General features: G+C 35.6%; 1 protein-coding gene across 2 annotated transcripts in view; it reads right to left on the reverse strand.

The window, feature by feature from the left end:
* Positions 1-485: 485 nt before the first annotated feature.
* The window catches only part of GTF2A1L (general transcription factor IIA subunit 1 like), a 66493-nt gene continuing 53152 nt past the window's right edge, over positions 486-13826 (reverse strand). For both annotated transcript variants that reach the window (XM_010371751.1, XM_010371750.2), the window contains 3 exons: positions 9840-10100; positions 8423-8512; positions 486-761 (listed from right to left, as the gene is read on the reverse strand). In XM_010371751.1, coding sequence (XP_010370053.1) covers positions 654-761; positions 8423-8512; positions 9840-10100 — 459 coding nt within the window. In that variant the 3' untranslated portion in view covers positions 486-653. The remainder of the gene's footprint in view (positions 762-8422; positions 8513-9839; positions 10101-13826) is intronic.

The raw sequence follows: 13826 nt of genomic DNA on the forward strand, positions 1-13826 counted from the left end.
AACCCACTTCCTCACAATTCCCCAGAAATATAAAGAAGAATGGCCTAGACAGATGATAAGTCCAGAGAGGCTGATCCTTAGCTATAGGGATCCTAGCCTCGGCAAAAATTTTCATGTTCAAATAATAGTATAGGCATCTGCCTCCAAGGGACCATCTGGGCTTAAACAATCAGCATATTTCCAGTAATCAGTACAGAATTAAAACCCAAAGAAGCCTTTTTGAATATTCCACTACTTAAAAGACTCCCAAGGACGTTCTATAACATGGTTTGGTGAGAGGTGGGAGGAATGCTGGTCCCAATCTAATAACTGATACTGACTTTACCATGAAGGGGAACTGGAATGTGATTTAAATTTTACTTCAAGAAAAAAGAAATGTGATAGTTTTTCATGTTCCATTATCCTGATGCATCTATGCTTTGTAATGGTATAGAATGAGAGTTTTTAAAAACCCTGTTAAGACACAAAACGAAATACATATAAAATTGTGTATTTGTATCTGCATCTGAATTATAATTTTATTAAATTCCATACAGTGAACTACAAATTTGAACAGCTCTCTGCTGGACTATATTTAAAATAAAAATGAATTTCACAATACGCAATATAGTCCAACTGATGTTCACAAAATAGCTGTACTGAGCTCACAAGGTTTACCACTCTGCATCACCAATGGCTTTTGCAAATACATAGTCTCTCCCTCCAAAACACATAACACCATCTTTCAAATAGAATTTCCATTTGTTCTTGCTTCGATGAATCTGGAGGGAGAAAAGTAGTTTACATTAATTAATTTTACAAGTTAAAGGATCACCTGCATTTCTTTGCTACAGTAAGTGGGATTATTCTCACCCTAAATGTGAGTGCCTTAAAACTAAAACCTCCTCAAGATAGTTTATTCATTCCACAAACATTTGAGTTCCTATGTGTTAGACACTGTTTTAGGCACTGGAAATATATTAAGGTACATATATTTCTATACTGTATATTTGATATACAAAAACATACATCCTGTATATGTAAAACCAAAAAAAAAAAAAAATCCCTGCCTTTTAAGAGTTTACATTTTAATAGGGAAGGACAGAAACCTAATACTTAAGTAAACTGTATAGAATATTAAGCCGTCATTTGAGGTGACACTTGAGCAAAAACTTGGAAAGGTAAGGAATAAAGCCAGGCAGATATTGACTCAGAAGCATTCCAGATAAAAGGAACAGAAGTGAACAGTCCTGAAGAGGGGCATGCCTGGATTGTTCAAGAACAGCAAAGAGTCCAGTATGTCTGCAAAGCAATAAACAGGAAAGATGTAGGTAATGTTACCAGAAATGAAAAACTGATACTTCATTGTGAGGAAGAAAGTCACAATAAAGCACTGAACAAGGTCAGAAGATACAGTTTATAATCTGTTAGATTCTGCTGGCTGTTTTCTAGATTCCATAAATCAGCCTAGACACAGACAAAAGAAAAAATAAGAAATTTTAGTACTTCAAGAGGTAACAAGCCATAAAATCATTGCTACCTCTAAGTAAACTGCAAGTGACTATTTAAAAGCCCTAGAAATATATGATCTGAGATCAAGAGTAAAATTTAAATCTAGTTGTTGACTACAAATAGTCAAGTCCAGGAAAAGCTGTGACTGGTATTCAGATGCATTTTGTGAAGCATAAGAAAACACATAAGATAAACCCCTATTTTTGTGGGGGTGGTGGTTTAAGTCCTAGTAAATTTTTTCTGAGTTTTATTCCCAAATTGTCTTGCACAGGCACTTGCACATGTCTTAAAAATCCCTTGGGAATACAATAGAGACAACAAAAATCCCAAACTGAGCACAGGTAATAAAATATAACCAGAATTAGCAGGAGAACAGCAACAGAAGCAACAATTCATTGTGGTACCTTTATCTAGTGACTATATTTTTTCTAGATACACAACAATAGTTCAGTGTTAGGAATTTATTAATATAAACATCATATTACTTGAGTTACTGACAAATCGTATAATCACCTCTAATTGTGTTGAAAAAAGTATTTAATAAAGCTATTGCATTTTAGATTTTTTAAAACTCAAGAAAAAAAAAGATTAAAAGACTGTGTATTATACACACACACACACACACACACACACACACCACCCATCTCAGCCCAAAAGTCAGTGACACACTTAGTGGGAAAAACCCTGAAAGCATTCTCACTACAGTCAGGACACAGACAAGGATATCCACTATTACCCAACTTCTTAAACACTCTAGAGGTACCAGCCAATGCAATTAGACAAGAAAAAATAAGTAGAGATATAAAAATTGAGAAGGAATAGATTTATAAATACAGTGATTGCATGTCTCAAAAATCCAAAATAATCAATGAAAAATTACTAAGAATGCTGATATAAAATTAATACACAGAAACAATTCATAGCCTTCATGCATAGAATCAACAGTTAGAAGACATTCCAGAGGAATAAGCCAATTAGCACCACAACCAAAGAGCTAAATAGGAATACACTGAAGAAATACTTGACCTACTGGTGGCATTCAACACTCTCTCCTCTTTGAAATATTCTCCTCACTTGGCTTCTAAAATCCCCTGGTTTTCCACTCTCTGACCACTCCTTAGTTTCCTTTACTGAATCCTCCTTGTGTCTCTTACCTCTCAATTTTAAGGTACACCAGGATTCTTATTTTTGCTTATACTCACTTTTGGTGATCCTAGTCTCATGACTTTAAACACCATTTATATGCTGTTGACTCCAAGAATTTATGTCTAGCTTACACCACTCCCTTAAATCCCAGATTCTCATTCAACTGCTTCAGCATCCTCTCCTGAATGTCAAGTAGATATCTGAAGCAAGTTTAAAACTATGACACTTATACTCTTTTCCCCAAACCTCACAATCTTTCCCACCTCACTAGGAAATGATCACTCATTCTTCTAAGAACTCAAGTCAAAAATCTTAGAGGTATTCTTTATGCTTGCTACTTACGTCCCATATCCAGATCCATCAGTACATGTTAGTTCTACCTACAAAACATATTCATATTCCAAAAACTTCTACCACTACCACTACTGTTATTCTTATCTCAGCCATCATCTTCTCTTGCCCAGATTAATACAATAGCCTCATAACTAGTTCCTGTTTTTACCCGTGTTCCCTGACAACACCCACTTTCAGTCTACTATAAACAGCATACCCAGAGTGTCTGCTAAAAACATAAATCACATGTCATTTCTCTTCTCAAAACTCTCCAATGACCTCCCATCCAAAAACTAAAGCCCTTACAATGGACTACAAGATTCTTCATTTTTCCTAACTTACTGCTCTGGCCTCTGCACTGTTCCCTGAACACATGGGCAAACTCCTACCTCAGGACTTTTGTATTTCTTGTTCCTTCTGTCTAAAATGCTTAAACCCTAATATCCTCACAGTTCATTCCCTTACTTCCTTCTGATATTTACCCTATTACATTCTCAATAAGGGACCCCCAGACACTCCATCTAAAATTGCAACCTATTCCTCCCCAACATCATTAAAATAACAAATTTTATTAATGTGATCTCAATGAAAATACCAACAGGGTTTTATTTTGAACCAGACATGTTGATTCTGGAGTTAATATGAAAAATAAACAAGAATATCCAGGAAAACTCTGCAAAAAAAAAAAAAAATAGTAAAGAATTACTAGCCTTACCAGATATTAAAAATCGTAATAATTAAATCACAGTAGCATTGGCCTATGGACCTATGCTATCCCCTTTCTGGGTATTTAATAGATATATCTGCACACATTATGAAAATGTCTTATGTACATAGTAATTCAAATCAAAAGACTGAAAAATCACAAATATCCATCAGTGGAGGATTGGTTAAATTTTAGTAATCCTACAATAGGATATTATACAGCTATTAAAATATCATCACAAAGAAAGCCTCCTTATATGGGAAAATCTAAGAGAAATGTTGTTTAAAGAAAAAAAGCAAGGTACAGAATATAGTGTTATTTATGTTATCTTTTGTATTTGTATTTGAATAAAGAAATTCTATGAAAACTAATATAACTACTTATTTGCATTCAAGACAGGAAAAGGAGCTACTAACAGAAAGCACAAATGGTGAAGGAATGTGAACCAGAGTTTTCACTGTATACCTTTTTATAGTATTTTGATTTTTCAATCATGTGTGTGCACTATCTATTCAAAGAAGGAAATGTACATATATATAGACTATTAGACATATAGATATATATAAAGAGATCATATATATACACACATATATACATAGCTCTCTGTATATATAAAGAAACCATGCTACACCCCTAGAAATTAATCATTGTATAGCATTTAAGGGATAAAGTTAGCTATAAGCAAGTCTGCTAAACTGTCAAATGAAGATATAGGATATTCAAATGGTTTCACATTCCACTATAAATAGGATCCTATTTGTAGCACAGAACATGTCCATCTGTAGTAAAAGGTTTCATTTCACCATTAATTTTCCCTATAATGTCTTTATTATTTAAATCTTTATATTAATTTTAGACATTCTCTAGGCCTCTGAAACAAAATATCTACACCATTTAACTAATTCTCATCCAGTATGTAAACCAGTGGCCTTCATTTAGCTCTTTTCCACTGTACCTGTTTATATTTTCAAAGATTTCCCCCAATTGTTAAATTTTAAAGATAAATTCCATCTGTTAATCAAATCCAAATAAAATATATTAAAGAAGCCAAACATGCTTCTCAAAACTTAATGGACATGCAAATCATTTTGGAGTCTTGTTAAAATGTACATTCTTATCCAGTACTCTGGGGTGGGATTCAGGATTCTGCATTTGTAGTACTTTCCTAGAGGAACTGATACTACCTGCCTTTAAAACAAGCTGAGTAAGTCAGCAGAGTGGCACAGCAAAAGCGTGCGGAGACCATAAAACACACTGAATTAGTAAAGCTCTGAAAGACTACTGAAAGTTCTTTCTATTCACTTGAGTTGGGTTACATTCAATACTATTTGAAAAAATCAACCAGTGACCAGCACTGGAAAGTTTTCCTTTCATAAAGATTCACTATAACAGTGTTCCTCACCCCACTTTGACCTTATAGATACATTCTTTTGGCTATCTTCTGACTATATCACTCCCTTTTTAAAATGTTTCAATGGTTCCCCAATACCCTGCTTTCCATTAACTTTGTTACCGCTGTTCTTAAAATATTCACTAAGTAGAAGTGTTCTAAGATACTAGATTTGTTAGCAGTGTATATTTAATATCACTTCTATCTATTCCATAAGATTATTATAAGAAACAAAAGATAATGTATGAAAAAACACACTGAAAAAATACAAAGTACTATGTAATTAATTATAAGCTATCTCCCACATTGCAGCAAACAAAGGATACCATATCCATAATGGTCTAGAAAATTCTTCATGAGACTTTATGGAGTGCATATATAATTAAGTGCCTTATAATGTGTTTTTCATAGAAGGCAATATATTGTTTATAAGAAACTAAAACAAGTTTCAAACTAAGAACTGTTCCTTTTCTATCCCCTATTCCTTCTTATGTTTATATTTTTATTCAGCATCTAAATTGCCATTTTCTATTTGTATAAAATGTTATAGGGGAGAAAGTGACCTTATTTTCAGAGAAAAAGATTTCTTTTTACAGCAATTCAAAACATTATCCTTTGTTTCCCCTAAATATATTCAAATTGTGACTGGAATAAAAGGCCCATTAGTTATGAAGGAAACACAAATCAAAACCGCAGTAATATACCATTTCACACCCATTAGAATAGTTAGAATTAGAAAGTTGGATCATGGCCAGTGCTGGCCAGGATGTGAAGAAATTGAAACCCTCAAACACTGCTAATAAGAATGTAAAATACTATAGCCACTTTGGAAAATAGTCTAGTAGCTCCTTAAACTGTCACCACATGACCCAGGAATTCAACTCCTAAGTATATGCCAAGACAGATGAAAACATATGTCCATGCAAAAACTTGTACACAAATGTTTACAGGGGCATTATTCATAGTAGCAAAAAGGTATCTGTGGGGTTCAAAACACATCATCCCATATGTATTCCGGCATCCTGACATTTGAAAAAATGGCAGAAGCAGGAAAGTCTTTCTGACCTTGCCCTCGCCCTTCTCCCCTGAACCAAGCCATGAAAGACTTATCTGACCTTCCTCTAAAGTAAGTCATAAAACCTTTATTACAGAGGTCCCTACCCTGTACACAAAGGAAAATAAGTGTCCTTATTTCTGAAGACACAGAGACACAAAAATCTGAACAAACAGGTCTTACTAAGTTCCCTCCAGTTTATTGCCATTATATCATATACTTTTATCCTCTGCTCATACTTCCATATGACTGTCCAGGAAAACACTTTTCCCTGTTTCTTTGGGTCTTCATTTCTAAAGATTCCTGTGTCGGCCAGGCACGGTGGCTCAGGCCTGTAATCCCAGCACTTTGAGAGGCCGAGGCAGGCAGATCATGAGGTCAGGAGATCAAGACTATCCTGGCCAACATGGTGAAACCCTGTCTCTACTAAAAATACAAAAAAATTAGCTGGGCATGGTAGCGGGCACCTGTAGTCCCAGCTACTCGGGAGGCTGAGGCAGGAGAACAGCATGAACCCAGGAGGCGGAGCTTGCAGTGAGCTGAGATCACACCACTGCACTCCATCCTGGGCAACAGAGCAAGACTACGTCTCAAAAAAAAAAAAAAAAAAAAAAATTTCCTGTTTCAGTAAAATGTACATTAAAATAAATTTGAATGATTTTCTTGCTAATGTGTCTTTTTCTAGGTGCCTCAACCAGAAATAGCAATGGGTGAGGAAAAGGTATTAATTTTTTCTCCCCTACAGTGGAAACAACTCAAATATCCATCAATAGACAAATGGAAAAAGATAATGTGGTATATCCATTCAAGAGACCATTATGCAGCAATTTTTTTAAAAAACGAGGATCTGATATATGTTACAACATGGATGACTCTTGAAAACACAGTGCTAAGTGAAAGAAGCCAGTAACAAAAGACCACATATTATATAATTCCTTTCATATGAAATTCCAGAATAGGAAAATCCACAGAAATAGAGAGTAGATCAGTGGTTTCTTAGGCCTAGGGGCTTGGAGTAGTGGAAATGGGGAGAATACTGCCCTGAGAATTAAAAAGTATGGGGTTTCTTTTTGAGGTGATAAAATGGTTCTAAAATTGACTGTGATAATTGTTATACATATCCATGAATATACTAAACAACCATTGAATTGTATACTTTAAATAGGTGAATTGTATACTGTGTTAATTATATCTCAAAGCCACTTTAAGAATATAAATATTCATGAATGAAGGACAAAAACTCCCCATTTGACTACATAATCACAGCTGTAGTGTTTTTTAAAAAGCAGTATTATTTTTAGTTGCTAGAGTTAAACTGCTACTAACATAATCTCTAGGCTGGAAACCTGAGAGACACCTTCAGCTAATGACCAAGTCCCACTGATTCTTCCATCATAACCTCTGACTTTTCCATGTTCTTACACTGCCATCCTCAGTCTGGGCTCTGAGCTCTGGGGACATCACATCTGCCCTGCCCACTTTTACCATTTGCTTTTTCCAAATCAAACATATCTAGCTTTTAAACCCAATTACAGTTTTCTCAATAACCTTCTCAGAAGGCTAATGTCCCTCAGACCAAGTTTAGATTTTTCCCACTAGCATTCAGGATATTCTAATCTGCTTTCTACTCTGTCTCCCAACCCAGCTTCATTTCCTAGTACTATACATCCAATAAGAGAACACTTTGTTCAAGCCAGAGCTATCTCTTCAGTGTCCCTTGTACATACTACATCCATTCATTTCTCTGCTTTTTATTGGGCTATTCTATTCTGATGCTTATTCTCCATATTTACCTGTATCTTACAAATCATTCAAGGCCCATTTCAAAACCCCACATCACCCATGAAGGATTTGTGGGGAACTCCAACTACAAATGATTTGTTACATTTCCTAGCCTCCTCTAGCACTTACAATCTGTGCTGCATATCTTAGCATTTGATTTACGTGCTACTCATCTTAGCATTTGATTTACATTCCACATATTTTAGCATTTGATTTACCTGTCACATATTTTAGCTGTTGGTTTACCTACCATCTCATTGCATGTCTTTCTAGTTTTCCAAAAGAAACATCTTGTTTCAATAAGATCATTACTTCCTTAAGGACTATCACCTTTTCTGGTATCACTGAGATCACATAGCACAGTGCTAGACCCAAAATACACACTCAGAATTTCCAGAATTACACTGCTGTTTTGATTAATTGTGAAGTGTAACTCACCATCTTATTTCCCATCATTTTACATACCTTTCTACTATAAATGCAATTAATAAACCCAAAGTCCAAAAGGTAAATACAGTACCTTATCATACTGACAGACAATTACATTATCCGTGTCAAACAGGTCTGGCACATCCTGTTCACTAACATCATCTCCAGAATTTAAAGGGTCCTAAAGATGAAAGATGATCACATTAAGGAATTTTATGATGCTTTAAATTTTTTAAAGATAAAGAGACATACAAAAAATTAACTTGGCATGGTGGTACACTACTGTAATCCCAGCTACTCGGGAGGGTAAGGTAGGAGAATCATCTGAGCCCAGTAAGTTGAGGCTGCAGTGAGCCATGATTGCACCACTTCACTCAAGCCTCAGCAACAGACTGAGACTCCATCTCGAAAACCAAACCAAAACAAAACAAAGAAATAAAGGAACCTAGAGCAGCAGAATATAATTGTACTAAAAGTCAAACAGCCTGGATTTAAATTTACCCTGTTTGAGCCGGGTGCAGTGGCTCACGCTTATAATCCCAGCACTTTGAAGGGCCGAGGCAGACAGATCACTTGAGGCCAGGAGTTCAAGACCAGCCTGGCTAACATGGTGAAACTCCATCTGTACTAAAATATAAATATTAGCTGGGCATGGTGGTGTGCCTGTAATCCCAGCTACTCAGGAGACTGAGGCGTGAGAATCATTTGAACCCAGGAGGCAGAGGTTGCAGTGAGCCAAGATTGCACCACTACGCTCCAGCCTGGGCAACAAAGCAAGACTCTGTCTCAAAAAAAGAAATAAAAAATAAAAAGTAAATCCCTGTTTGGCCATTTAATAATTACAAGACTGAGCTTAGGCAAGTTACTAATTCTCTCCATATCTCAGTTTCCTCATATCTAAAATCAGGATAGGAATAAGAACCATAGGACTTTGGGACTATTAAGATAAGGCAGGTAAGACTTAATATGATGCCTACCATAAATGATAGCTAATACTACTTATACACTTCTTAATAGTCACACTCTACCTGCAGTTTATCCCTAGATCACCTACTACCTCTACTTAAGATCAATACAAAAGCCCATTCCCAAATATTTATTATTGGTTTTAAATTACAGTTGAAGATTAAAAGTTTAAATCTAAGGATATATTGTCTTTTTTTTTTTAACCTCTGCGTCCTGTGACTCTTTTGCGTCAGTCTCCTGAGTAGTTACGTTTACAGGCATGTGCCACCATGCCCAGCTAATTTTTATTTTATTAGTAAAGACGGTTTCAACATGTTGGCCCAAGCTGGCCTCAAACTCCAAACCTCAAATGATCCACCAGCCTCAGCCTCCCAAACTGCTGGGATTACAGGCTTGAGCTACCATGCCCAGCCCCAAATAAGTCTTATTTCAAAAAGAGTAAAGAAAAGATTAATCTTGCTATTCCTTTTGGTTCCAAAGCATAATAAAGTAGAAATGTTATAAATTAATAAAGAAAGTCTCAGCTCAAAAGCCATCCTCACCTCTTCTACAATGTCTACTTGAGGATCTTCTTTATCGCTACTGTTTGTGGCTGAATCCTCATTTGAAATACTGTCAGCTTCTTCTTCAAGTACCTTCAGATCTCCGGCATCAATAACCCCTAGAAATTCATTCTCATCTACATCTCTTGCACTTCCTATTTCTTCATTGGAAGATGTATCACCGGTTCCATCGACTTGAATTATTTCGCCAGTATCATCATCAGTAACCCGAATGCTTAAATCCACCTGTGAATTAGAATCCTAAATAGAGAAAGAAATACACTAAAGTTCAAGTCAAAGAAGGCATATAAAATATTGAATCCAAATTTAAAATTAACAGACAATCCACAAATGGTCACTTCAAGCAAATTTCTGCCTTGTGACATTAAAATCTGAATAAGCCTAGCATTTCTATGTAATGTAGGAATAATTTTTTAAATTATAAATAAAGTAACCACCCACTTACAATCATAGGGAGACAGCAAATCAGTTCATTACTTTCAGATAATATTTACCAGTTTTTATACATACCATCTAAATTTATATAGTACCTATTAGGATTTAACTATTTCATTTGACTTTAAACAATAATTCAATGAAACAGAAAAGACAAATGTCATTGTGCTTAATACATAAATAAAAATGTAAAGGATTATACTAAGTGAAATAAGCCAAACACAGAAGGACAAACCTTAGATGATTCCACTTACATGAGGCACCTAGAATAGGCAAATTCACAGAAACAGAAAGTAAAATCGAGGTTACTAGGGGCTATGAAGAGGGGAATGAAAAGTTATTGTTTAATGAGTATAGAGTTTCTGTTTGAGAAGATTAAAAAGTACTGGAAATAGAGAGTGGTGATGGTTGTACAACACTGTGAATGTATTTAGTACCACTGAAATGTACACCTAAAAATGGGTAAAATGGCCAATTTTTATGTTATAGATAATTCACTGCAACAAAAGTAAAAAATACATAAAGGAAATTTAGTAATCACCTCTGGTCAAGTAGATGGCTACTATTTTACCATTACCTTCATCCAGCACAGTTAACAAGTATTTTATAGGCATTTTCTTATTTATTTATTTATTTATTTATTTATTTATTTTTTGAGACAGACTCTCGCTCTGTTGCCCAGGCTGGAGTGCAATGGCACAATCTCGGCTCACTGCAAGCTCCGCCTCCCAGGTTCAGGAAATACTCCTGCCTCAAGCCTCCTGAGTAGCTGGTACTACAGGCGCCTGCCACCACGTCCGGCTAAGTTTTTGTATTTTTAGTGGAGATGGGGTTTCACCGTGTTAGCCAGGATGGTCTCAGTCTCCTGACCTCATGATCTGCCCACCTCGGCCTACCAAAGTGCTGGGATTACAGGCATGAGCCACAGCACCTGGCCTGCACTCTTCACTCTTCAATGTAGGGTTCTATATTGGTCATACTATACTACCCACCCCCCAATTAATTTGTCATAGATAGGACAAAGATCAATAAAATGTCAAGCTCCTTAAGATCAGGGGCTGTTTTATGATTATATATGCTACAGAATCTATAGCAGTAGTTCTTAACCTCTTTGGAAAAGCCAGAGGCCCCTTGAAAACTTGATGAAAGCTCCAGATGCTATAATGCTGGTTGTTTTGGAAATCCATACATATGTTGACACACATGTTGCATAAACAACAGGTTACATTAACTTTAAGACTGAAGTATAGAAGTGTAGCCCAAGTCATGGAAAAGATGACTTTCCATCCTTTACAATCAGAAATACAAAGGTCATACTAAGTGAAATAAGGCAAACAGAGAAGGACAAATCTTATATGATTCCACTTATATGAGGTACCTAGAACAGGCAAATTCATAAAAACAGAAAGTAAAATCAAGGTTAACAGGGGCTACGAAGAGGGGAATGAAGAGTGATATAGCACCCAAAGCGCTTTCATCAAATCAGCCTGGAAAGTCTTGGGAATTTTAACAGTCAAGAAGGCTACTAACAGAAGCCAAGAAGTTTTACTAAGATTTGAATAGATGCCCTTTATTTATATTTCTTCTGAGTTTGCAAGTCATAGGTGATGTTTAATACAATAATAAAGATACAACTTTAATAATCTCAATAACTTAAGATACAACTTAATAATATGCATATACTCAACTTAGTTTTTCAGTGGACAACTGCCCTTCTAGGGTTCAAACCCATATGAATACTACCAATAATGAACTCTCAAAAAAGTATACCCAACAAATAATGCTGTGTAGAAAAATTCAAATTAATAGACCAAAATTATGTAAGTTGACACATAATTAATTTTACTACATTGGAAACAGATTTCCTTCACAGATGAAATATAAGGAATATCACATGTATGCAAAAATTAGTGACTGTGTGCTCAAAAATGAAAATAAGTCCAAATTACATAAATAAGATAAATTTGTACTCTGCTATGAATAAATTAGAGAAATCTTGGAGGGCCCACTGCCCATAATGTAAAAGCTGAAAAGAATGCTACTACCACACTAACAATGAACAAAAGCTGGATAAATTTACAAAATCACAACTTTTCTTGAAGCAGCCTGAACTCCAAGGAGGGACACTCCTTACAGATGGGACATACAAACATAGCTCTCTATAAGAAGAGTAATGCCTATCTCCAACTATAAATACTATTTACCTCAGTCTCTCCTTTATTTATATAAGATGTCTGACATTCAATCAAAAATGAGGCCAGGCACAGACACTCATGCCTGTAATCCCAGCACTTTGGGACGCCAAAGCTGGCAGATCACTTGAGCCCAGAAGTTCAGGACTAGTCTGGGAAATATAGCAAGATCCTATCTCTACAAAAAATACACAAATAATAATAATAATAATAACTGGGAGTGATGGTGCATGCTGAGGAGGTGGAGGCAGGAAGATCACCTGAGCCCAGGGAGGTTGAGGCTGCAGTGAGCTGTGATTGCACCACTGCACTCCAGCCTAAGTGACAGAGTGAGACCCTTCTCAAAAATAATAATACAAACAAAAAGCAACAAAAACCAACCATCACACTGCAAAGCAATCAGGAGAACCAGACTCAGAGATAGTTAGAAATGTCAGACTATGATTGATACACCAAATAATTTAGTGAAAAAAGTGGAAAAAAATCCATGAACAAATAAATAATTTCAGCACAGATAACAAGTTTGGGGAGTTAGGAAAAGAAAGAAAAAAGAAAAACAAGAATTTTAACACAAAATTCTAAAAATAAAAACCACAATATCAGAGTAAAAATTTCATCTGAAGGGGTCATCAGTAGATGTGACACAGCAAAAAAGAATCAAAAACATTCAGGAAAACAGAAAAAAGGAAGAACACAGACACACACACACACACACCCTGACAAGTTGATTAATAACTATATTAAATATAAATGGCCTAAACATCTCATTTAAAAGATAGAGATTATCAGACTGGATTAAATTAGCAAGACCCAACCATATGCTGTCTATCTGGGAGGCTGAGGTGGGCAGATCACAAGGTCAGGAGTTCAAGAGCAGCCTGGTCAATATGGTGAAACCCCATCTCTATTAAAAATATTTTTTAAAAATTAGCTGGGCATGGTGGCACATGCCTATAATCCCAGCTATTCAGGAGGCTGAGGCAGGAAAATTGCTTGAATCCAGGAGGTGGAGCTTGCAGTGAGCCAAGATCGCGCCACTGCATTCCAGTCTGGGCGACAGAGCAAGACACTATCAAAAAAAAAAAAAAAAAAAAAAAGGGAGAGAAAGAAAGAAACTCACTTTAAATATAGTGACACAGGTAAGTTAAAAGTAAATGAACAGAAAAAACACATACCATGTGAACGCTAATCAAAATAAACCTAAAACTGCTCTATCAATATCAGAAAATGTAAACTTCAGAACCAGAAATATTATCAGAGATAAATAAAAAACATTAAATAATAATAAAGGGATCAATTGAAGAAGATGACTATCCTAAATACTTATATACCTACAAAC

The sequence above is a fragment of the Rhinopithecus roxellana genome, chromosome 17, assembly GCF_007565055.1.
Source record: "Rhinopithecus roxellana isolate Shanxi Qingling chromosome 17, ASM756505v1, whole genome shotgun sequence".
In the NCBI taxonomy this organism is placed as follows: domain Eukaryota; kingdom Metazoa; phylum Chordata; class Mammalia; order Primates; family Cercopithecidae; genus Rhinopithecus; species Rhinopithecus roxellana.